The 24,746-nt window shown below is 32.0% G+C and overlaps 1 protein-coding gene across 1 annotated transcript in view; it reads right to left on the bottom strand.

Annotated features, from left to right (window-relative positions):
* Window positions 1-24,746, bottom strand: part of LOC127729509 (uncharacterized) — a 186,925-nt gene that overhangs the window by 25,250 nt on the left and 136,929 nt on the right. The window contains exons 16-19 of the mRNA XM_052237342.1: window positions 24,546-24,672; window positions 23,227-23,272; window positions 6,076-6,266; window positions 4,275-4,462 (exon numbers count right to left, since the gene is read on the bottom strand). Of these exons, the coding sequence (XP_052093302.1) occupies window positions 4,275-4,462; window positions 6,076-6,266; window positions 23,227-23,272; window positions 24,546-24,672 (552 nt within the window). The remainder of the gene's footprint in view (window positions 1-4,274; window positions 4,463-6,075; window positions 6,267-23,226; window positions 23,273-24,545; window positions 24,673-24,746) is intronic.

A 24,746-nucleotide genomic window follows, 5' to 3' on the forward strand; every position in this document is an offset into this window, starting at 1 on the left:
ATCTTGACCTGATAATCAGTTTTACCCTATATCAGATTTACTCTTAATGCTTTGGTTTCAGAGATATAAGCCAAAATCTACATATTACCCCTATGTTCTATTTTTAGCCATGGCGGCCATCTTGGTTGGTTGGCGGGGTCATCGGACACATTTTTTTAACTAGATACCCTAATGATGATTGTGGCCAAGTTTGGTTAAATTTGGCCCAGTGGTTTCAGAGGAGAAGATTTTTGTAAAAAGCTAACGACGACGGACGATGGACGCCAAGTGATGAGAAAAGCTCACTTGGCCCTTTGGGCCAGGTGAGCTAAAAATATCATCAGTCCGACATTTAAAAAGCACCCTGCTAGTTTTTAATATCATTAATTATATCTTCAGTTCTATTTTGAATTTGGGAAGAACAATATCTACTTCATCAATTCAAATATTTGCACGGTCTCTGAAACCATCAATACTTAAACTTTGCTGCAAAAAGTACTATACAATATTTATAGATTATCACATGCCCTTTTCCATATTGGCCCTGGTATCATCCCGAGACTCCCATATCAGCCAGAGGATTTAGCCGAGGGTCGATATGGGTCGAGGGATGATACCAGGGCCAATGTGGAAAAGACATGTTATAATCTAATTATCTCATATTCAATTTCTGCAGAAAAGAGAAAAATGTTCAATTATAACTATTTAGTTTACCACAACAGGTAAATTCTAAAAAGATTTATCACATTTTCCATTTTTTTTTTTTTCATTTACTGCATACAAATTTATTGTAACATTTCCCATTATTTTTTAATATTGTAATACACAAAAGCGACAATTTGCCATAACTAGGGCCAAATCGACAACAGTTGGTTGGACATTGTTTTTAGTGGACATTGTAGCAGAATTCGCAGAATACAAACACCGTCATTGTTCGCCTTTGTCGTTAAGGACGCAATGACGTCACATCATTTGGAATAGGGGCACAATAACCAATAACCACTTTTTTGCCCCGGGCAGCAATATGAGTAGGACAATTTTGCGGTTATTACATATGCAAAACTCAATGTTTTCGTAACAAATATGTGATAAATGGATTTATTCCATATTATTATTATTTTAGTAGGTTTCTCTGTAAGAATTGGATTTTAAATAAAAAAGCATATTCACCTGAAGAAAAGTGTTATTCACCGCGCTAAACGTCACACGCTTTTACATGTAACGTAAAATGTTTGATGTGCAATTGGTTTGGGTAAATATTTGTCATTAAATACATTGTTTTCTCTCGGAATATGGAATAAAACAATTATTGTCTTTTGTTTCGGTAAATATGTGGTTTAACTGACTTTTGAAAAACTGATATTCATTTTGGATGTCGGCCTCAGTGAATATCAATTTTTCAAAAGTCAATAAAACCGCATATTTACCTCATCAAAAGACAGTAATTGTATAATACTTTCTTCGTAAATGCGAAATAATGCACACATCTTACAGCATTTACTAGGGTCTGGATAGGATCTTTCATATCTGTATTCTATGATAATTTAGATCATATTTCTCTATGTTTTATATTTTGTGTCCATTATCATGATTATTTTCTATTCTGTATATATAAGACCCATTTTATCTTATCTTTTGGGAGTCGATTATTTTCTTGTTTTATCTTTTGATTCTAATCAAGACCCTCATTTACATTTGCTGTACATGTTAGATATAAACCGCAGTCTTGCAAAGCTATACCTGTGTAAAGATTTGTTAACAATATCAATGTTTCATATTATAATTATGTAGTAAATAAAATGCATTTCTTTACGTAAATGAACGAATCCGACAAATGTTTGCAAATATAAACAAACATTTGACAGCATTTACTTTGGTTTTAAATGTTTTATAAACCGCGGTCTCTCAAAACTTTACATACCTGTGTAAAGATATGTTGCAAATATCAATATTTATCAAAAAACTATAATACTGGAAAGTATAAGTAAATAAAATACATTTCTTTACATACATGAACGATATCAACAAACGTCTGCAAATATAACATAAACATTTGACAGCATTTACATTGGTTGTAAATGTTTTATAAACCGCGGTCTCTCAAAACTTTACAAAGCTGTGTAAAGATAAGTTGCAAATACCAATATTTATCAAAATAACTATAATACTGGAAAGAATGAGTAAATAAAATACATTTCTTTACATATATAAACCATATCGACAAACGTTTGCAAATATAACATAAACATTTGACAGCATTTACATTGGTTGTAAATGTTTTATAAACCGTGGTCTCTCAAAACTTTGCATACGTCAGTAAAGATATGTTGCAAATATCAATATTTATCAAAATAACTATGATAATGGAAAGTATTAGTAAATAAAATACATTTCTTTACATGCATGAACTATGTTGACAAACGTTTGCACATATAACACAAACATTTGACAGCATTTATGTTGGGTGTAAATGTTTTATAAACCGTAGTCTCTTAAAACTGCCCACACCTCTGTAAAAGAGGTATGCAAATTGTAAACTTTGCATACATCTCCCCTCCAGGAAAGTGCATGCAAATCTATGGCCTATCTTTACATATCTTTGGAATATGAGTAAAGCTATGGAAATAAAATAATTATCTTTAGCATATCTTTGAGGACCTCCTAAATAATGTCAAAGTTAATAATACATTTACATATACATTATTAGGTCCACAAATATATCTGGAAGAAAAGTAGTTATATTTGTCAATCATTTACATGACTGCCCAAATTGATGTATATCTGCCTTTTTGTTTAGTGTAAGAATGTGGAAATGAAAATGGGATGGACAGAAAGCCAGGACAGACAGACAAACAGAAAGACAGAAGGACAGACAGACAAACGGAAAGACAAAAGGACTGACTGTCAAGGGTAATACTTAATGGCCCCTTTGCCTATGGCGGTGGCATAAAAGAATGAATCATAATTTCCTGTTGATATGCACATTTACATAGTATTTCCTTATTATCTACATAGTTTCATGAAATTCTACTGTGTGATTTCAGAGGAGTTGAGATCACAAGAACAGGACTGAAGGACAACTGAAGAACTGACAGGTCACAAACATTATACCCTATGCAACTTGGTTGCGTATGGTATAATAAAACAAAAAATTGAGAATGTGTCCATGGGACACAGATGATGTCCCGCTTGCATATAATGTTATAAAGGGACATAACTAGAGATCTGTAAAAGCCAAACTTGATCTGTGTTTTGTGGTAATAAGCATTGTGTATAAGTTTCATAACATTTGGTTGAGGCAAACTAAAGTTAGAGAATGGAAACGAAAAATTCAGCATTTTTTCAATTTATAAAGGGGCATAACTCCAGAACAGTAAAAGTGACGCCACCCAAATTCGAACTTGATCTGAGTTTTGTAGTAATAAGCATTGTGTATCAGTATAGGGGGAGGGTTTAGATCTCACAAAACATGTTTAACCCAGCCACATTTTTGCGCCTTTCCCAAGTCAGGAGCCTCTGGCATTTGTTAGTCTTGTTAGTCTTGTATGTTTTTGTAATTTTAGTTCATTTATTAAGTCAGAGTTTAGTGTGACGTCCATTTTCACTGAACAAGTACACTTTTATGCAGGGGCCAGCTGAAGCCCACCTCTGGGTGGGTGATTTTCTCGCTGTGTTGGAGACCCATTGGTGACCTTGGGCTGATTTCTGCTCTTTGGTCTGGTTGTTGTCTCTTTGACACATTCCCCATTTCCATTCTCAATTTTATTCATAACATTTGGTTGAGGCAAACTAGAGTAAAAGAGAGAAACCAATTTTGTGACGTACATACGGACATATAGATAAGGCTAACACTTGATGCCCCCTCCGCTGTGGCTGGGGCATAAAAAGCACAGTGGATGCTAGGGTTAATACAGTTAGGCTATATGGAGTCAATATCAAAAGAGAATAACTCTAACTGATAACAAATACTTTGACTTTCATTAATAAAAATATATTATGACATTGTGTTATTGTGACATCAAATAATTATGACATCATAACATTACTAAAGATCTAAATGTTTGACATCTAAATTCATTGTGAAAATGTCTACATGTCTACCATGTAGGTCAGAAACTTCTGAAATAAATGGGGAATGTGTCCATGGGACATTCATTATTTTTCTTGAGTATTGATTCATTGACACAAGCCCAACATATAATTTGATATACAAATCCATACCTTAAAGGTTGATACAAAATATATAGGAATAATCAATCTGAAATTTTAAAATAGCAACCGTAAAAAAATCATACTTGAAAGATGTTCTCAATTTCCTGTTCAGTGTAAGACAGTTTACTGAGGTCATCAGTCAAACTGTTCAGACTACGAAGATTGTTGTAATCATCCTCACTTATTGGTGGGTTTCTCCTAGCTGTATCTCTTAATATCCAAATAAGTCTTATAAGCAAAGACAGTTCAAGTTTCTCTGAGGTTGGCTTGTCTGAAAAATAAAGGTTGAACTGTTATTAAAGTTTAAGAATAATTAACCATAATGAAAAGGGTATGCAATAGTCATTTGAATTGACTCTCAAATGGTCAAAATTATTTTGATTCAAACAATATATATTGATAAAAATATATAAAGTTTGAATGAAAATAATTTTGACCATTTGAGAGTCAATTCAAATGACTATTGCATACCTTTTCAATATGGTTAATTACTCTTAAACTTTAATAACAGTAAATATATATTTTGATTGTGTAAAATTTTCAACAGAAAATATTCTAAACTCTGAAACATTTAAGTGTCACATAAATTTTTCATGAAGGTTCAAAAATAAAAGTAACACATACTAACAAAAGCTGATTTAGACCTGAACATTTCAATCATGATATAACAGATGTAACTTGTAAGTAATTCAATGGTTGGAACATCACAAGAAAAATCTAAATATTAGGCAGGTCATGTGATCTTCTAGCTATATATATAGTATGCTATAACACTGTACTGTTAACTAGAAGTGTGAGTGAACATATAAAAGGATAACCCAGTCTAGCAATACTATCAGCATATTGAAGTTGTTAATTTTATTTATCATCCGTTGAACAAGTAAGATCAGAATTTTCTTCCTTTAAGCACATCCTCGGGTAATGTTCTACAACTGTGTGAAGTTTCATCAATATCTGCACAGCCATTTTGGAGCAGCTGTGTTTAAGATAAGACTATTACCACATATTACAATACTAAAGTAAGTAAGTTGGATTATCTCCCCTTTAACTGTAGGACAGGTTTTGTATTCCTGAATGCAGTGTCTGTGGTTTTCTCCAATTACAGCTGTTTAAGAGGAGTAACACTTACATCATGGACCGACGGACAGACAGACAGAGAAACAGACAGATTCATATACACCCCCTCCAAAAAAAATTTATTGATTGATTGGTGGTTGCTTTATGCAGCATCAACAGTATCTCACATGGTATATAATAAGGCAACAATTTACTCATGGCTGATAAAAATCAAAACAGTACCATAACAGGACATGATAACATTGTAATTTTGGGTACCATGCATTTAACTTGTAAGAAGTGAATTTTGATGTTGCATTACTAGTAACATGAAGAAAATAAAATGTATTGGAAATTCTTGTTGATTTTTGCCTGCTGAATGCTTTGTTTGAATAAATTTAGTAAGGCCACATTTTAATACGCAAATACTTATCCCACTGTCAAACATCGGAACAGTATTTGAGTTCATCCACTGAGACTAAATATAACAAATCAGACATATTTAGGTTTTTGTTTTCTGGTATTCCATGATCAAATTATGCTCAGATAAATCCCAAGTTAAGAAATTATAATTTTATATGTTGCATTGCCATTTATATGTTTCACTGGTAACATTGAAGCTTTAATCACTGTCATGATTGGTTTATTTGTATATAAAGGTTGGCAGACAGATAAAAATCAATAAATAAACATTTAAAACTTCCCTACAGAATACTTTCAGCTACCAGTATATGTTTGGCTCAAATGAATTAATCAGCATCTGTGAAGGACTTCTAACAATGCATTCCCTAGTATATGTTCTATTAATCACAAAAATTATAAAGGTACCATTCAATAATGATTCTAGTTGTGTTGGTGTGATTTGTTTTGCTTCTTTGTAATCTATCAAAGTTGTTTTCTTTCTACTAATTACTGCTGGAAGTCTATCTGGTGGAAACTCCTTGTCAAATTTAACTCTTGCAGCTTTATTAACCATTCTGTTAATCTGAATAGCTCTTTCTTCTTCCTCATCAGTATCACTGTTTAGGTAAATAAAAAGCAATAACATTCATTAACTTTCAAAATCATCAATATTTTACATGCTGTTTAAAAAATGAAACAAATAAGAAATTTATTCCATGAAAGCTGCAATAGTAACTTAATAATAGAGACTTTACACATAAGTACCTGCAAGAATATCACAGGTTGTGGTTGTCAGTGAACATACAATATACTGAAAGTTTATATTAGAGGCTGTTTTGATCTTGTTGGAAAGCTCTTAAGCTTACTTGAAGTAACTGTCAAGATAAATAGAAATGTTTATTATTATTGGACATTAATAATTTTGTAAGGCATTATATATCTTCTTCAGAGATTTCACTGTGGCTGCATTGATAATTACAAATATTATGTCTTTTTTGTCAACTTTACATAGTTTGATTGATTAATGAAGCTCGAAACAAATGTACAAACATTACTCTTTACTAAAACTATTAAAAACATTTTTTGAAAAAACTCTTAAAGTCATATGAAATGAGTTTCTTGTAATTTTAGTGTTAAGGAAATTATTGAATCAATGCATGCATATATGTGACCAGGGAAAAAGCAGCTTCGTTTATTATTTTGGACTTTAATATACATTTCTCAATTTTGATATTTTAGACTTTAATTCTCTGTGTTTTATAATTCATATTATTTTCGTTTCTATTTACATTTCATATCCAGGACTTAAAATCAACATGCTTTGATATGCATTTAATTCTCAGTTTGGACATTGAGTGACATGTTTCACTCCGTTAGCTAATTAGTGACATTTTAACTTTTTCATAATTATATGTTTTTAAATATCATAATCAACTTTATTCTTCAAGTTCTAAAAATAGTTTAATCTTTGTCAGTGAACAATATCACTAAAATTAATGGTTATTTGTTATGTTTATTCTTGTCATTTCAATTGTGTATAAATAATTGTTTATAATTTTGATAAGCAAGATTTGGACTCAGGACTTTACACTGAACACAGTCCATCTGTAATAAAAGTATATATATATCCATGCTGAATTATTGATTTATTCATCGCTAGTTCCAGAGTCTCAAGAGTTAATTTTCACCAGAGTTTCAGTCTCAGAAGTGTCATTGCTATTCAGAGCATTCGTTCATTGTGTGATCAGGTGCATGACACAGTTTCAGTAACAAGAGGCCATTCAGTCAGGCTCTTGTTACACAACCTTATAGGTCACCCAGTTTCCCCGGTGACAGATTTGTGACTTCTATGCTCAGCACACGATCCAGAGACCTCAAGCAGCCAAGCGAGTTCCGCAAACAAGTATCATAGACAATATTCAGCGATGGAGTACAGCTTTCGACCACAGTGGAGACCATGGAATGTCCAGTCAGTTTACAGTCCAGCATGTGGAAGATGCGGAGCTTAAGAAATAATTTACTTGATAAATAATTAATATAAATCTTCACAATTTTAGATAAGTGTAAAGCAAATTATTATGTAACCCCTTGAGGGTTAAATGACAATAGAGAATTAAGGATTAGAGAAGTGTTATATATTCAAAAGGGATTTCTTACTTTTTAAGATAATTTAGGTTATGTCACAAAGACTTGATATTTGGGAAAATAGATAAACTAGCATTATTATGTAAAGTAAATATATTGAGTATTAATGTTATGTAAATTGAATAATGAAAAACAATATATGTTGGTTGACCATGTAGTAAGGGACAGTTGTGTTTTAGACTTTGATTTAGACAGTTATTGGATTGATATTAGACATGTTATTATATTATGTCTCGTGAACTTATGTGATTATTGTGATTGATAAATTATACTGTATGCTGAATTAATAAACAATTATATATAGAACTTGAATCTGTGTTACGTTAACATGTATTCATATGAAAGATACCAGCTAGTTCCCCCAACCTAGCAAGATGAGTAACCAGGTCAGGAACGAGCATAGTACTGGCCTTGGTTATATATATACTAAACTAAGTCAACATAGGGTTGAACGTTGTTTTCAATTTAGATATGTGTACAAAACTAGGTCCTATATGCACGCTTTTTACATTTATTACTAATCTATGACATATTATCGACAAATAATATTTCATTCAGTCTTTGTTAATTGCAAGGGAATAAACTTTTGAGGTTTATTGCTGAAGTTTACCAATTGTAACATTGATATACAATCAACTCAAAATTGTGGAGCATCTGAAAAATAAGTGAAATATTTTTTTTTATATTTTCCATGCGTTCGCCTTTGTTAATTAAATATTTCCACAACAGTTGTTAAATGATTTGTTGTATTAAATTTGTTTTTAAAGAATCAATTAATACTATTTACCTTCCAAAGCATGTTTGTTTACATTCTTTCATCACAGTTTTTACCTCACACTTGCACATGTTGCGCTGTGCAGTGGTCGAAGTTCTAATGAGAGGTCTCATAGTTTAGGTCACTGCATACGGTAAAATATCAGTGAATTAGAGAACAGGAAGACAAAATTTCAATAGCAGTACATTTCTGAAGATTATTTGATAAGATAAAGGTTTTACTTTACAAGAAAGTCCACATACACTTGTTTTATAGGAAAACTTAGCCATTGAAGTATATAAAACATATTCAACTTTTTTTTAAGTTTGAAGTATCATTTGACTTTAATCAATAGCCCATAAATAAATAAACCAATAGAAAATTTCAGAAAAATATGATAAAAAAAAAGGAATTCATTGAATCTGGAATAATTTTGAATTCTGGAAAATTGTTAAGAAATGTATGGTGAAAACTAATTAACATAATGAAGGTGTATATTGCAATGGTCTGAAAATTATTACATGCAATCTCAGTCATATTTGAAGAATTTTAAGTTGTACAACTCAAACAACATTAATTTTGTTATCTTTTTTTGTTGTAAATCTTCATCAGGAATGTTTAAACACAAAAATAGAAGACATTGATGTATGAGATACCTGAACAGATGAAGTGCTTAATGACCAAAAGTATCTAAAAAGAATAGCCAAATCCATCAAAGATAATCTTTGCCTGGGAGAGTTTAAACCTTGTTTCTTTAATTAATTTTTAAATCATCAACAGAAAATTAAAGAAACTAGCTAGAAAGCTATTGGAGTTTTGCACTTTTTTTTATAATTTTGTTTGATTCTAAATCTTTAAAACAATTAAAAGCTGGCACTGCACACTGTTGCTCCCCAAACTGCATATTTAATGAGAGAAAATATTTATATCAATTTTTAAATTTCTATTGTATGATGACCTTGATCTTTGAGCTTAACTGACCCCAAAATCAATAGATTTTCCCCCTAACCTATGTCTTCCATTTTAAAAGTTTCATTTAAACTTAAGCTTAAGTAACCTTATATTGAAAATTTTTTTTTTTCAAAAAATTTCTAGTTTTAGTATGTACAATGTAACAGCCACCTTGAACTTTGATATTTGACCTAAAAATCATAGGCTTCTTCCCTTTCCCTATGTCTAACATCTGTTAAAGTTTCATACCTAACAAGCATGGGAAACTCAAGTTACCATCTGCAAACCATTTTTTCATAAATATTTCTATATGACCCTTGCCATATTGACCAAAAAATCAACACACTCCTACACTTCATCTTTATCTTCCAATTTCACAAGTTTCATTCCAATCAAGCAAGGGATACTAAAGCTATCATTCAAAATCATTTGTTTCAGACTTCACAGATGAAATAAGACACAGCAATCACTACATACTCCTGAGATTTGTTTATGCCTATCTTAAAAAATAAACAGTTGCCACAGAGATATGTCTGCCTGTATGTAATTTTGATAGTTGAAATTTAAATTGCAATACTTCAACATGTATAGATGCCAAACATTCCAAATCAATGAACCATTAAACAAGAGGCTCTCAAGAGCCTGAATCGCTCACCTGTATTTCAGAGGAGAAGATTTTTAAATGTTAGCAAACTTGATGAACAAATTGTGTAAAATTGTCTTTAAAGGGCAATAACTCCTTAAGGGGTCAATTGACAATTTTGGTAATATTAACTTTTTTGTAGATCTTACTTTGCTGAACACTATTGCAGCTTACAGTTTATATCTATCTATAATAACATTCAAGATAATAACAAAAAACTGCAAAATTTTGTTAAAACTACCAATTTGGTGGCAGAAACCCAACAATGGGTTGTTCAATTCGTCTGATAATTTCACGGCCGATAGATCTTGACCAATTGAACAATTTTACCCCATGTCAGATTTGCTCTAAAAGCTTTAGTTTTTGAGATATAAGCCAAAAACTGCATTTGACCCTTATGTTCTATTTTTAGCCATGGCGGCCATGTTTGTCAATGGATCAAAACTTCGGATACATATTATAAACAAGATACCTTAAGGAACATTTAGTTAAAGTTTGAAGGTAATTGGCCCAGTAGTTTCAGAGGAGAAGATTTTTAAATGTTAGCAAACTTGATGAACAAATTGTGTAAAATTGTCTTTAAAGGGCAATAACTCCTTAAGGGGTCAATTGACAATTATGGTAATATTAAATTTTTTGTAGATCTTACTTTGCTGAACATTATTGCTGTTTACAGTTTATATCTATCTATAATAACATTCAAGATAATAACAAAAAACTGCAAAATTTTGTTAAAACTACCAATTTGGTGGCAGAAACCCAACAATGGGTTGTTCAATTCGTCTGATAATTTCAAGGCCGATAGATCTTGACCAATTGAACAATTTTACCCCATGTCAGATTTGCTCTAAAAGCTTTAGTTTTTAACATATAAGCCAAAAACTGCATTTGACCCCTATGTTCTATTTTTAGCCATGGTGGCCATGTTTGTCGATGGATCAAAACTTCGGATACAATTTATAAACTAGATACCCTAAGGAACATTTAGTTAAAGTTTGTAGGTATTTGATCCCAGTAGTTTCAGAGGAGAAGATTTTTTAAATAGTTTACGACGACAGGCGACGGACGCCAAGTGATGGCATAAGCTCACATGGGGCCCGAAGTCGGTGAGCTAAAAAGCACAGGCACAAATAATATTGTGGTATGAGATATGCCAATGCTAATACAACTGTATACTAAATATTATTGCCTTCCCTGTTTACTGACCTCATCACAAACTTTAACATGTAAGCTTTGCAAAATTTCCAAACATTTACTAGGTCTCTGTTATTTTAGCAAAAAGTTTGGCTATACATTGTTTTGTCTTATTTACAAGAAATCATCCTTAAAAATATTTCTTTTTTTATCCCTACCCAATTAACCCTTTAACACTTATTATGATATCGACTGGTATTTAATCTTACAGAATGGGATTGGATGAATTTATTATTCACCTTTGTCATGTTAGAAAGTGAATTTAACAGGAATTGTTAATAAAGACAGGGATGGCAACTATTGACCATGTTGACACATAGATATGTATCTATAACCAGTATATTTTAGATGTCAGTATGTCAATGAGCTCATTGATTATGTGAGATCAGTTAGATTTGTCAATATTAGTGAACTTCAGAGAACTTCCCTGATATGAACCATCTAAACTTGACCATTCCCTCCATCAGTTTCATGTATATAGTAAACTTTTTTTTACAGCAATCAGTGATTTATTAATGTTTTCATATATTACATGCCTCAGCTATTTGTACATGATTTGAATGATTTGTTGTTGTCGATTATTTTATGATGTATTTTATGTTTTAAGTGAAGATTGCAGGAGCAATCTTGGCAACGAGGGGAAGGGTATAACCAGTAATATTTCAGATGTCAGAATGTTAATATGTAAAATTCTAATAATTCTTGTATTTTGGTATTTGTTAAGATAATATATTTAACACTAGATTAAGAAATGATTTTCTTGATAAATAATTAATATAAATCTTCACAATTTTAGATAGGTGTAAAGTAAATTATTTTATTATACTTCATGTCAAAATGCCAGATTTTGATTGGCTAATACGAGGGTGTTAATTTACTCTATTACCCTTCATGGAGACGCTTGATCAAGTGTGCGCTTTATTAAATACGACTCTATCCTATGGCAAATACTCTATTACCCTTCACGGAGACGCTTGATCAAGTGTGCGCTTTATCAAATACGACTTTTTCCTATGGCAAATACTCTATTACCCTTCATGGAGACGCTTGATCAAGTGTGCGCTTTATTAAATACGACTCTATCCTGGCAAATACTCTATTACCCTTCACGGAGACGCTTGATCAAGTGTGCGCGTTATTAAATACGGATGGTTGTTATGTACAAGACGTCATAGTTTAATTATTACTTTGAATTTGAAATTTAATCGACAGTAATAACAGAACATTCAGTATAATAAATTAAATAACACATATCTGAGAGGGTGATAGAGCAGATTGTTACCCCTCGGAAAAGACATTGTCAACCTTGGCTTCGCCTCAGTTGACAATGTTTTCTCGGGGTAACAATCTGCTCTATCACCCTCTCAGCTATGTGTTATTTATATAATGTTATCCCCTGAGGGTTAAATGACAATAGAGAATTAAGGATTTAGAGAAGTGTTATATACATAGGGATTTCTTACTTATCAAGATTAGTTTAGGTTATGTCACAAAGACTTGATATTTGGGAATATAGGTAAATTAGCATTATTATGTAAAGTAAAAGATATTGAGTATTAATGTTATGTATAGTTGGATAATGAAAAACACAATATATATTAGTTGACCATAAAGTTAAGGACAGTTAGTTATTGGATTGATATTAGACATGCTGTTATATTATATCTCATGAACTGATTGGTGTTATTTTGAATATTGAATCCTGAGATTATAAACACTTGTATATAGAACTTTGAATCTATGTTGCATAAGCCATGTAGGCACGTGGTTAATGAAAGATATTAGCTAGTTCCCCAAACCTAGCAAGATGAGTAACCAGGTCAGGAATCAGCAAAGTACTGTCCTCGGTTATATATCTCCTTTATGTAATATTAATAGTATAATGCAAAAATGTTGAAATTAAAATGGCAATTAACTTTAACATGTAAATTATGCAAAATATTCAAGGTCAATGAATCAAGACTGAAGGTTCATGGCAGAATTACCTATTTGTAAATAAGAAAAATAAATGCATACCAAATACCATTGATTTATCATTAGTGCTTCCCTTCAAACTGACCTAAACCCAAACTTAAACAAAGTTTCAATATCAATATCAATGAACCATGCAAATGATTATACAACTGCATACCAAATATCATTGACTTACCATTAGTAGTTGCATAAGTGTCAAAGTCCATGACTGAAGGGACAAGGACAAATAATCTCTATTGAGAATAAAATCTGCAATGCTACTTACAACTGCCTACCAAATATCATTGACTTACCATTAGTAGTTGTAAAAGTGTCAAAGTCCATGGCTGAGGGGACAAGGACAAATAATCTCTATAATGGAATGAGATGTGCAATGATTCTACAACTACATACCAAATAGCGTTGACCTACCACTAGCAATTTTCTTTTAAACTGACCTAATCACTAATTTTAACATGTAAACTAAGCAAACGTTTCAAAAGTTAATAAAAGTACAGTGTTCCAATGTCCTCCGCGTTGCACATATTTTATCTATCCAAGGTACAAGGGCAATTACTAAAAGAAATCAGTTTTTTTGTTGTTCTTTAAAACTTTTTATTGATATCTTAGAGAAATGAAGGCTTCAGAGCAAATGCATACAATTTCTGTTATAATTAATATTTCCAAGAATTGTACACATGAGAGTGCTAACAATGCAATTTTCCATATAATTAATATTTCCAAGGGGCATAATTCTTTTAAAAATAATTGATCGGCACTGATTTTCTAACTCGTCAAAGACATTGATGGTATAAACCTTTAATACAAATTTCATAAAAATCTGGCAAGAAATGTACACATTAGAGTGCTCACAAGGCAATTTTCCATATAATTAATATTTCCAAGGAGCATAACTCTTTTTAAAATAAAGACGTTGCTGATGTTAACCTATGAAATAAGTTTCATAAAATTCTGGCAAGAATTTTGTACACATGAGAGCTCTAACAATGCATTTTTCCATATAATTAATATTTCCAAGGGGCATAACTCTTTTAAAGATAATTGATTGGCACTGATTTTTGAACTCGTTCCAGACGTTGCAGATGTTAACCTATGATATAAGTTTCATAAAAATCTGGCAAGAATTGTACAAATAAGACTGCTAAAGATGCAATTTTCCATATAATTAATGTTTCCAAGGGGCATAACTCTTTTAAAAATAATTGATCGGCACTGATTTTCGAACTCATCCACGACATTGCTGGTATAAACCTATGATATCAGATTCATAAAAATCTGGCAAGGATTGTACAAATGAGAGCGCTAATGATGCAATTTTCCATATAATTAATGTTTCCAAAGGGCATAACTCTTTTAAAAATAATTGATCGGCACTGATTTTTCGAACTCGTCCAAGACATTGCTGATATTAACCTATGATATCAGTTTCATAAAAATCTGGCAAGAATTGTACACATGAGAGTGCTAACCAGACTAGACAGACGGACATATGGACGCCCGGAATTTCTATGTCCCAGCAACGTGGGACAATAAACCATGACCAGGTGCTGCTCTGGCAAAATCCCCAGCTTCTTTATTTTGTCGCCAGTTTGGAAAACTTGGAGCAAACTTTAGAGCCAGCTAGAGTCTTGATTTCCTCTACCCAAATTGAAACCATGTTCAATTCAATTTTCGTATGCACAGTACATCATTTAACGTTAAGAGATGATTTGTCATGTAATGTCACAATTGCCCTGTTAGTTGATGCTTTTTCTTCCTTTCTATGAAAAAACAAAACAAACAGGTTCACTGACACCAGGGTGAGAGGAAATGTTTTAAAATTAAAAATAAAGAATAGAGAAAAAAATGGTAAAAAAAAATGAAGAAGAGAGAATAATTGGTGCTTATACAGAATAGAGAAAATTTGTTTAAAAAATAAGATACAGAAAATGAGGACCAAAGCCCCCTACCAAGACCTATTACTTTGCAACATAAATCAAAAGACCTTTGAAACCTACAAGTCCTAAATACAGAAGTATGTAGACAAATCTTGTGTAGGTATTTCAATACTTAGAAAAAATATAATTAAGTTATCTTTCTTGTATTCAGGTGTGCTTTAACTTCTTTGGAGGATTATACACAGTAGCCACAGTAGAAGTAATACAAATAATAGCTGCCAAGCATGGTATTTTAATGTCAAAAGTAAGGACAGGCAAAGACAAAATACATCTGAATTTAACTTATTTAATGGAATTGAAGAAAAACAATGTTTTTGAATAAGTTCTTTACGGTTTTTATCTTTCTGTCAAGTACAATATAAATTTGTCATCATGAAACTAGGATAAATGGGTGGTATAAAAATTTCATTCGAAATGACGAAATGCCGACTGACCAATTCTTTTTGTATTAATCAATTTTGATGTTTATAAATGATCCATAGGATAAGCGGATTACCTATAACAACAAATTATGACAACTTTTGTAACCGTTGATTAGCTTGGGATCGTAAACAAAGTCATAAATATGTCGCCAGGCCAGGTAAAATTTCGTACAATTTATTCCTTTACTTTCACAAATTTAGGTGACGATTCATTTTATTACCGTCACAGTCAAGAAATGAAAATTTTGACATGGGAAAATGTGGCCAGCAGTCATATTTTGTCGCCATGATGAAATAAAAAATCTCAATTTGCGACATTGGTGAAGCCCAGCGCAGTCCTTGCATGGTGACTGAGGGGTAGAGGCCACATAATCTCCATGGAAACAAAAATTACCAATGTAAATACAACTGCAAATCAAATATTTTTTAGCTATTACTGGTTCCCCTTAAACTGACCTAATCACAAACTAATACATTGTTGAGGCCACCGGAATCAGCATGCCTTAGTCTCGCTTTTTTCAATTAGGTAGAGGTAAGATATTATCAGCATACTGAACGATAATATGAGTTGAAATTGTGATGAAGAGGAAGCAAATTGTGTAAGGAGGCGATTAACAAGTTTTTAAGGCCTAAAACACAAAAACTGGTAAAATTGTCATTCAAGGGCAATTACTGCTGAAAAAAGTCAACTAAACATTTCAACCATTTGGCTTATATGTAGATATTATTTTGCTAATCATTTTACTGCTAAAAACAAACAATAGTGCACATGCTGAAATGTCTCGCCTGCTTTACTGACCATTGATTTAATGTTAAAAGTCTTTAAGATAAAGGTTTTACTACAAGTATCACTTAAACTTAACATTTTTAAATATCAATGACATTGAAGTCAAGGTCAGATAAATTCTGTTCAACAGACATGTGTACACCTTACAATTATTCCATACACCAAATACAGTTGATCTATTGCTTATGGTAATTAAAAAACAGACCAAAACACAAAAACTTAACATTGACCAATGCAATAACAACATCTATTGTTCTTTCATGTAGGAATAGCCAGAATATGAAAAGTCAAAATGTAGGAATAGCCAGAAGACATCGTGTGGCTGTTAAAGGCAAAATGTCAGGTAAAAAAAATCGCATTAACTTAATTTTTTTTCTGAATTATCTTAAAAAGGGCAAACCCACTTGATATGTCCAGTTCAGGCTCGGCACAACAAGTCAAATATATAAATTACCGGTCAAGTCCTGACAATGCGACTGTTTTGGGAGTCCTGCTTAAAAGGGCATTAGCTACCAATTCGACAAAAAGATTATAGAAGCACAAAATGAATGCGCTCATAGAACTGAAAAATTTGAAATTGGACATTTACCTATTATGGTCCAATATCCAAAATCTAAGTACATCGTTAGAATCAGCATATCAAAGAACCCCAAAAATTCAATTTTTGATGAAATACTTATTCATTAAATAATTTCTGTTCAAAGGGAAATAACTCAAAATAAACAAAAGACCAAATGACATAGAAATTAATTATTAATTTCTGTTCATTAATTTCTGTTCAAAGGGAAATAACTCAAATTCATATAATGAACATTAATTATTAATTTCTGTTCAAAGGGAAATAACTCAAATTCATATAATAATAAACTGCTTCGCTGAGCGCAGCTGGATACGCCCGCAGAGGTCCAACCCTGAACAGTTGGGGCAAAAATGGACACAATATTCAAGCTTGATACAGGTCTGAATTTGGATTGTACATACCTGCCAACTTTTGAAAATCCCCATGGGGGTTTTAGTGCGACAACAATTCCAAAGGTTACAATTCTTTGCAACGTTTTTTGCTAGTGCTGTTTTGTGGTCTAGAAAAAGTGTCATATTTGTATGATGAGCTTACAAGCCTTTTTCTTCTGTTTATTTGCATGATTCTAGTTATTATATCAGTAGAAAAGATGATCAAGTAGCTAGAATACCAGGATTTATTTTCTTGTGTAAGAATATTAAATGATTGTTCACTTTTCCAATTTAAAATTATGCACAAAGAAGGACATTTATTTGGTCCTTGTGAAAAATAAAGAACAGTACATTGTACTTTTAATAAATGATTTGGTAATTTAATTTAATACAAAAATGACAACTGTAGTATATGATATGTTACAGCAAGTGTAAATTGCCAATGAGTTAGTGAATAAACTTCTATTTATTATCTTTATGGTAGTAAGCTGTGTAAGAACCTCCTTGCAGATGAAAGTTCATCTGCCATGTTCACGATTTTACAACTTTGACTAACACACAGAGGAATACAACACAAGTTCAAAATCTAGCATGTCCCAATAATCTTGAGAGAAAACGTTTTTGATTGGCCTATTAATTTGATCATGAGAAACACAGTTTTGATTGGCTGATCACGATTGTCTTCCCTTGGGAACAGTTCAAAATCGAGAACAACCATATTTTTCGTGTAAATTTTCACAAAATCCTGTATTAGAGGTTTTTTCACAATCACGATCGTGCAATCGTGTCAAAGGATCAAAATCGTGAAGTACACGCCTAAATCGTGAAAGTTGGCAGGTATGATTGTAATTAAATATTTGACATATTATAGGTTTCTGAATAAATGTAGTCAAAGAACTTGAAATTGGTTATATGAATTGAATTTATATTCAATTAAAGATTTCTTGCTGTTGTGCAATACACTGTGCTGTTGCGCAATACTAAGTAAATCTGTTGTCAGACTATAAACAAATAAAGTTCAATTAATTCTCAATGTCATATTAGAAATTTATGAAAATGTAAAGGGAGCTTACATCAATAGATATAAACAATTCACCAAAGTTTCATGAGAATTGCTAACAGCATTTTTGATTTATTGTCCGAAAACTGGAAAATCCCCCCTTTCTTAATGAATAAAACCCCATAACTCAGAAATGATAAATGAAAAATTTATAAAATTCTATACTGAGCTTACATCAATAGATATAAACAATTCACCAAAGTTTCATAAGAACTACTGAAAGCATTTTTGATTTTTGTCCGAAAACTGGAAAATCCCCTTTTTTTATGTATAAAACCCTGTAACTCGGAAACGTAAAATCCAAAATATATAAAAATCAAAAGGGAGCTCATGTCAATAGATATAAACAATTCACCACAATTTCTTGCAAGTTGGTGAAAGCATTCTTGAGTTATTGTCAGAAAACTGGAAAATCCCCCTTTTTTTACTGAAGAAAACCCCATAACTTGGAAAAGTAAAATCTAAAATTTAAAAAAATCAACAGGGAGCTCATGTCAATAGATATAAACAATTCACCACAATTTCTTGCGAGTTGGTGAAAGCATTCTTGAGTAATTGTCCGACATGTTGACAACGGATGGACGGACGGACAGAGGTATACCATAATACGTCCCGTAAACGGGCGTATAAAAATTAATTATTAATATCTGTTTAAAGGGAAATAACTCAAATTCATATAATAAAAATAAATTTTACTACTGAAAGGTCAAAAACTCATCAACGAGAACAGCCCGCCCGCCCGCCCTACATCCCCAAATCAATAAAGATTTTTCTTTCAAAAAATCTGGTTAAAAATAGTAAAAATCATCATTAAAGGGCAATAACTTCAATAATGAGTCATCAGATGATTTCAACCATTTGTTTTATTTGTAAAACTTATCTTGCTGATTCATTTTTGCTATACAGTTACTCTCTATCTATAATAATTTTCAAGACAATAGGCAAAAATTTTAAAAGTTGGTAAATTCGTCATTTAAGGGCAATAACTCCTATAAAAAGTTGTCTGATAGTTTGAAAGTAAATGGACACTAGGTAGATCTCATCATTCCAAACATTTTCTGCCTCTTTCAGATTTTCTCCATTTATAGCAGTTTTAAAGATAATAGACCAAACTTGTATTTTACCCCTATGTTCTATTTTTAGTCATGTTGGCCATCTTGGTTGGCAGGCGGGGTCATCGGACACATTTTTAAAACTAAATACTCTAATGATAATTGTGGCCAAGTTTGGTTAAATTTGGATCAGCAGTTTCAGAGAAGAAGATTTTTGTAAAAATTAACGACAACGACAACGGACGAAGACGGACGCTGGATGCCAAGTGATCAGAAACAAGAGGCTCTCAAAAGCCAGAATCGCTCACCTACAGTTTTTTTATCTTGAATTATCAATTTAGGGGCAATAGCCCAAAAATCAGTTGTCTGATTCGTCTGAAAATTTCAGGGCAGGTAGTTCTTGACCTAATGAACACTTTTACCTAGTCATATTTGCTCTAAATGCTTTAGTTTTTTTGATATAAGCCAAAAACTGCATTTTACCCCTATGTTCTATTTTTATTCATGGCGGCCATGTTTTTTTACTAAACATAAAATAAAACACAAACTTTATACTAGATACCCTAAGGATCATTCAGCTTAAGTTTGGTTGAAATTGGTTCAAAAGTTTCAGAGGAGTAGATCTTTGAAATAGTTTACACCGGACGGATGACGACGACGGACTCCAACAGATGGCAAAAGCTCACACTTCCTTTTAGACAAGGTGAGCTAAAAAAAATAAAAAAATGAATTGGGAATGTGTCCATGGGACACATATGATGCCCCGGCTTGCATATGACATTAAAAAGGGGCTTAACTCAAGAACGGTAAAAGTGACACTACCCAAATTCGTACTTGATCTGAGTTTTGTGGTAATAAGCCATGTGTATAAGTTTCATAACATTTGGTTGAGGCAAACTTAAGTAAGTGAACGGAAACGAAAATTCAGCAATTTTTCCATTTGTAGAGGGGCATAACTCTAGAACGGTAAAAGTGACGCCACCTAAATACAAACTTGATCTGTGTTTTGTGGTAATAAGCATTGTGTTTAAGTTTCATACCATTTGGTTGAGGCAAACTTAAGTTAGAGAAAGGAAACGAAAAATTCAGCAATTTTTCCATTTGTAAAGGGGCATAACTCTAGAACGGTAAAAGTGACGCCACCCAAATTCAAACTTGATCTGTGTTTTGTGGTAATAAGCATTGTGTATAGGATTCATAACATTTGGTTAGGGCAAACTTAAGTTAGAGAACGGAAACAAAAAATTCAGCAATTATTCCATTTATAAAGGGGCATAACTCTAGAACGGTAAAAGTGACAACACCAAAATTCACAATTGATCTGTGTTTTGGGGTAATAAGCATTGTGTATAAGTTTCATAACATTTGGTTAAGGCAAACTTAAGTTTGAGAATGGAAACCAATTTCGGGACGTACAGACGGACAACGGACGTACAAACGGACAATGGTAAAACTAAATGCCCCTTCTGCTACGGCGGGGGCATAAAAATTTTTATAGGTATAAAACTGTTCTGCATTCATCTTCATCAAAAATTCATAGAAAAGACTAACAACATTACAGTGATTTTTTTTGGAAGTTGTTGATTAAAATCGTGTGGTTTTACCTTTCAGGATAAACAGGAAGTCAATGTAAGTAGAAAATGATAAAGGAAAATCTGCGATTCCGAACTCAGAAACAATTTAACAAAAAAAAAAATATATATATATTCAGTTATTTGTGGATATTGGTTTGCTGAACAAATTGCTGCTTACAGTCTCTCCATATCTATAATCAAATTCAAGCTTACAAAAAACAGCAAAAATTATATACCAATTCAAAAGCAATAAGCCCATGTACTGGGCGTCTGTTTTGTCTAAATATTACCTCCCAAACAAATCTTGACAAATCTTGACCAGCTGTGAATTTTTGACCATTACCTGCCTACGTTTGTCTAACTTTGTTCATTATTTTCAGAGGAAAAGATTTATGAAAATTATCAAACATGATAAACAAATTGTGTAAAATTGATTTAAAAGGGCAATAACTCCTTAATGGGTCTAATGACAATTTTGGTCTTTTGACTTATTTGTGGATATATCTTTACTGAAAATTTATGCTGTTCATAGTTTACCTTTATCTTAAACAATATTCAAGATAATAACCAAAAAACCTGCCAAATTTCCTTAAAATTGACAATTCAGGGGAAATTACCCCAATACAGGTCGTCTGATTCGTCTAAAAATTTCCAGCCAGGTATAACTTAACCTTATAAACATTTTTACTTCTGATCAGATTTGCTCTAAATGCTATGGTATTGAGATATAAGCCAACAAGAGGCTGTCAGAGTGACAGCAAAGCTGGATTTTCCTGCAGAGGTCGAACCCTGAACAGTTGAGCAAGTATGGACACAACATTTAAGCTTAAAACAGCTCTGAATTTGGATTGTGATTGAATATTTAAAATAGATTATTATCTAATTTATAATGAAAATGATATTTGCAAATCTGAACCCCCAAACAGGATCGAGTAAAAATTAAACATTAACACACACAACAAAAATAAAATACCACATAACAACTGTGACATCTACCTTCAAAACACACATGACTTAAAAAAAATAGTTATTAAGAAATTTTTGACAACTAATGACTAAAATTAATTGAACAGAGACAATCATTAATAGACTAAAATCCATATATATACTTATTAATTAAACCATTTATGTTCAAAGGGAAATAACTCAAACTTATTTCAATGTACCAGTGATGTAAGCAGCAAAAATAGTTCTCTAAATTAGATATGATTTAACCACTAAAAAATAGTTCTCTAAAATTAGATATGATGTTATATCTATTTTCAAATTATAATAAAAATTCTAAATACCACTTAGATTCAGCATAACAAAGAACACCAAGAATTCAATTTTTTTTTAAATAAAAAAAAAGTTGTATTTTTTACCCTTTGGACCTAAATGTAGACAAATTGGAAGACAGGCCTCAAAATTAAAAAAAAAATCTAACAAGAGACCAAATGACAAAGAAATTAATTATTAATTTCTGTTTAAAGGGAAATAACTCAAATTCATATAATAAAAATAAATTTTGCTACTGAAAGGTCAAAAACTCAACAACGAGAACAGCTAAAATCGTGAAAATTAAACTTGACCTTCGGTTAGTCACAGGAAACAACATATCTAAATTTGAAAAGATGTCGTCAAAGCGTTTTCATGTTAATGAACGGACACTGTTTGGCAGCCACCTGCCCGCCCGCCGTACATCCCCAAATCAATAACCGATTTCTTTTGAAAATCCGGTTAAAAAGAAAAGAATGTCAACATTGAAAAGTGAAACAAGGAACCACTAGGAATAACCATTTCATTCACTGATCCTACTCACAAAAATCATTCTTGATGGTGTACATATATTTTTAACCTTTAACATGAAATCTGATTGCACGTGCTTGCTATCAATATATATTTATATTCATGTTTATATCGGGTTATATGACCATCGGCAGTCCATTGGATGTAATATTAATGGATAATTAGATAGCTTCTGGTCTTAAATATGTATGAAGTGCTGATCCATTATAGTGAGCACGTCTAGACAAAACTGAAGTAGTTCCTTTGGCTACCTTTACAGGAAACTAACTTCCAAAGCTCGAACTACAAGGGAAATTACTTTACACAAAATATTATAACCATCATTTTGTTTATTTGAATATTCACCTATGTTTATGTTCTTCCTCTCCACCACTGTCAATCTCATCTTCATCTGAAATCACAAAAAGGAAGATTTTATTAATATTCAAGCTGTAGATCATTTTCAGTTCATACATTATTTTTATGCTTATGATCATTCTTTTTCAACCAATACTTTTGTAAAAGTCTGCTCACAACCAGATGCCCATGTTCAAGTGAACAATCAAATTATGAGATGCAGATAAGAAGAGGGTCGTCCTGAACATGCATGAAATATTAGCCACTGGACGTTAAGCAACAAACAACCAATCAATCAGATTAGAAGAAATCAGGTATATTCTATTCAATCATAGCTAATTTATACAATATCTAAACACAGCTTGTACCAATAATTCATTACCGTCTCCAAGGGCAAGGGGTTTTAAAGTTGAGAGCTGAAACAATTTTTAAACATATGCACAGGGATGGCTAAGTTGAACAAAGTTTTTGACCATGAATTTCACTGTACTGTTGCCTTCCTACTACTTAAGACACCTTCTGGTAATGGCAAATATACATGCCAAGTTTTATTATTGTACCCAACTCGAACAGTCTAAGAGGCTTGAAAGTCTAAGAGCAGAAATTTATATTATCTATTTAGACAATTTATATACAGAAATTTAGTAGAAAGCTTGGTACATTACATTTGACATCAGTATGTGTGTTGCCAAGCTTTATTATGTACTTCAGGACAATTTCAGTAACTAATTTCTGTATATAAATTGTCCTGTCAGCCAAGTTCAATAAAATTGCAGACTCTTTGAAGTGTTGTTGTCATATACAGTATTTCAAGCTTTGCAATAGTTTGCATTTATTTACAACCCTGCCTTTCAAGGTATCAACTTCAGGCGACTATCAAAAGTAAACACAACAGCGTTGGTTCATCACATAGAGTTATAATCATCAAGTTTTGTTCCAACTATAAACTGTTGGAGATTTTGGTTTGGTAAATTTATTAGCTGAGATAAAATGAAATTTGAATGAGTCTTTGTGTAGTTTAGGAAGCCAATACATAGTAGGGACTTTCAAATTTTCTATAACCTGCTAAGTCAATTTCCTGGTCATAACACTAGTTAGGAGGTAATTTAGAATAACATCTAGCATACCCTGCTGATGCAAATATCTATCTGGTTTCACTCTACATGCTCTATTTTGTGTGAAAGGGATTCTCTAGGTTTTCATTTTTTATGTTAGTTTTTCTTCACCAGGACTTAAAATTACTTTAAGATACTCATTCTAATGTGCTTGAAATTGAATTGAGAAATACTAAGCAACTTTTTACTTACACATTAAGCATACAAATTTACCTGAGGTAACTTCTTCATGGTGTAACCTCTGCTCTAACTCTCTAGATACTTTTTCACTTATTTGTTTCTTCTTTTTCAACTTGATCATCATTGGTTTATACTTGTTGTCACTCAGTCTATTTAGTGGCTTAATATAAAATAACCATAATAAATATAAAATTAAAACACAAGTGAACCAACGCCTGGTAAATCTTCTGTCAG

This window comes from Mytilus californianus, unplaced genomic scaffold, assembly GCF_021869535.1.
Source record: "Mytilus californianus isolate M0D057914Y unplaced genomic scaffold, xbMytCali1.0.p SCAF_2, whole genome shotgun sequence".
In the NCBI taxonomy this organism is placed as follows: domain Eukaryota; kingdom Metazoa; phylum Mollusca; class Bivalvia; order Mytilida; family Mytilidae; genus Mytilus; species Mytilus californianus.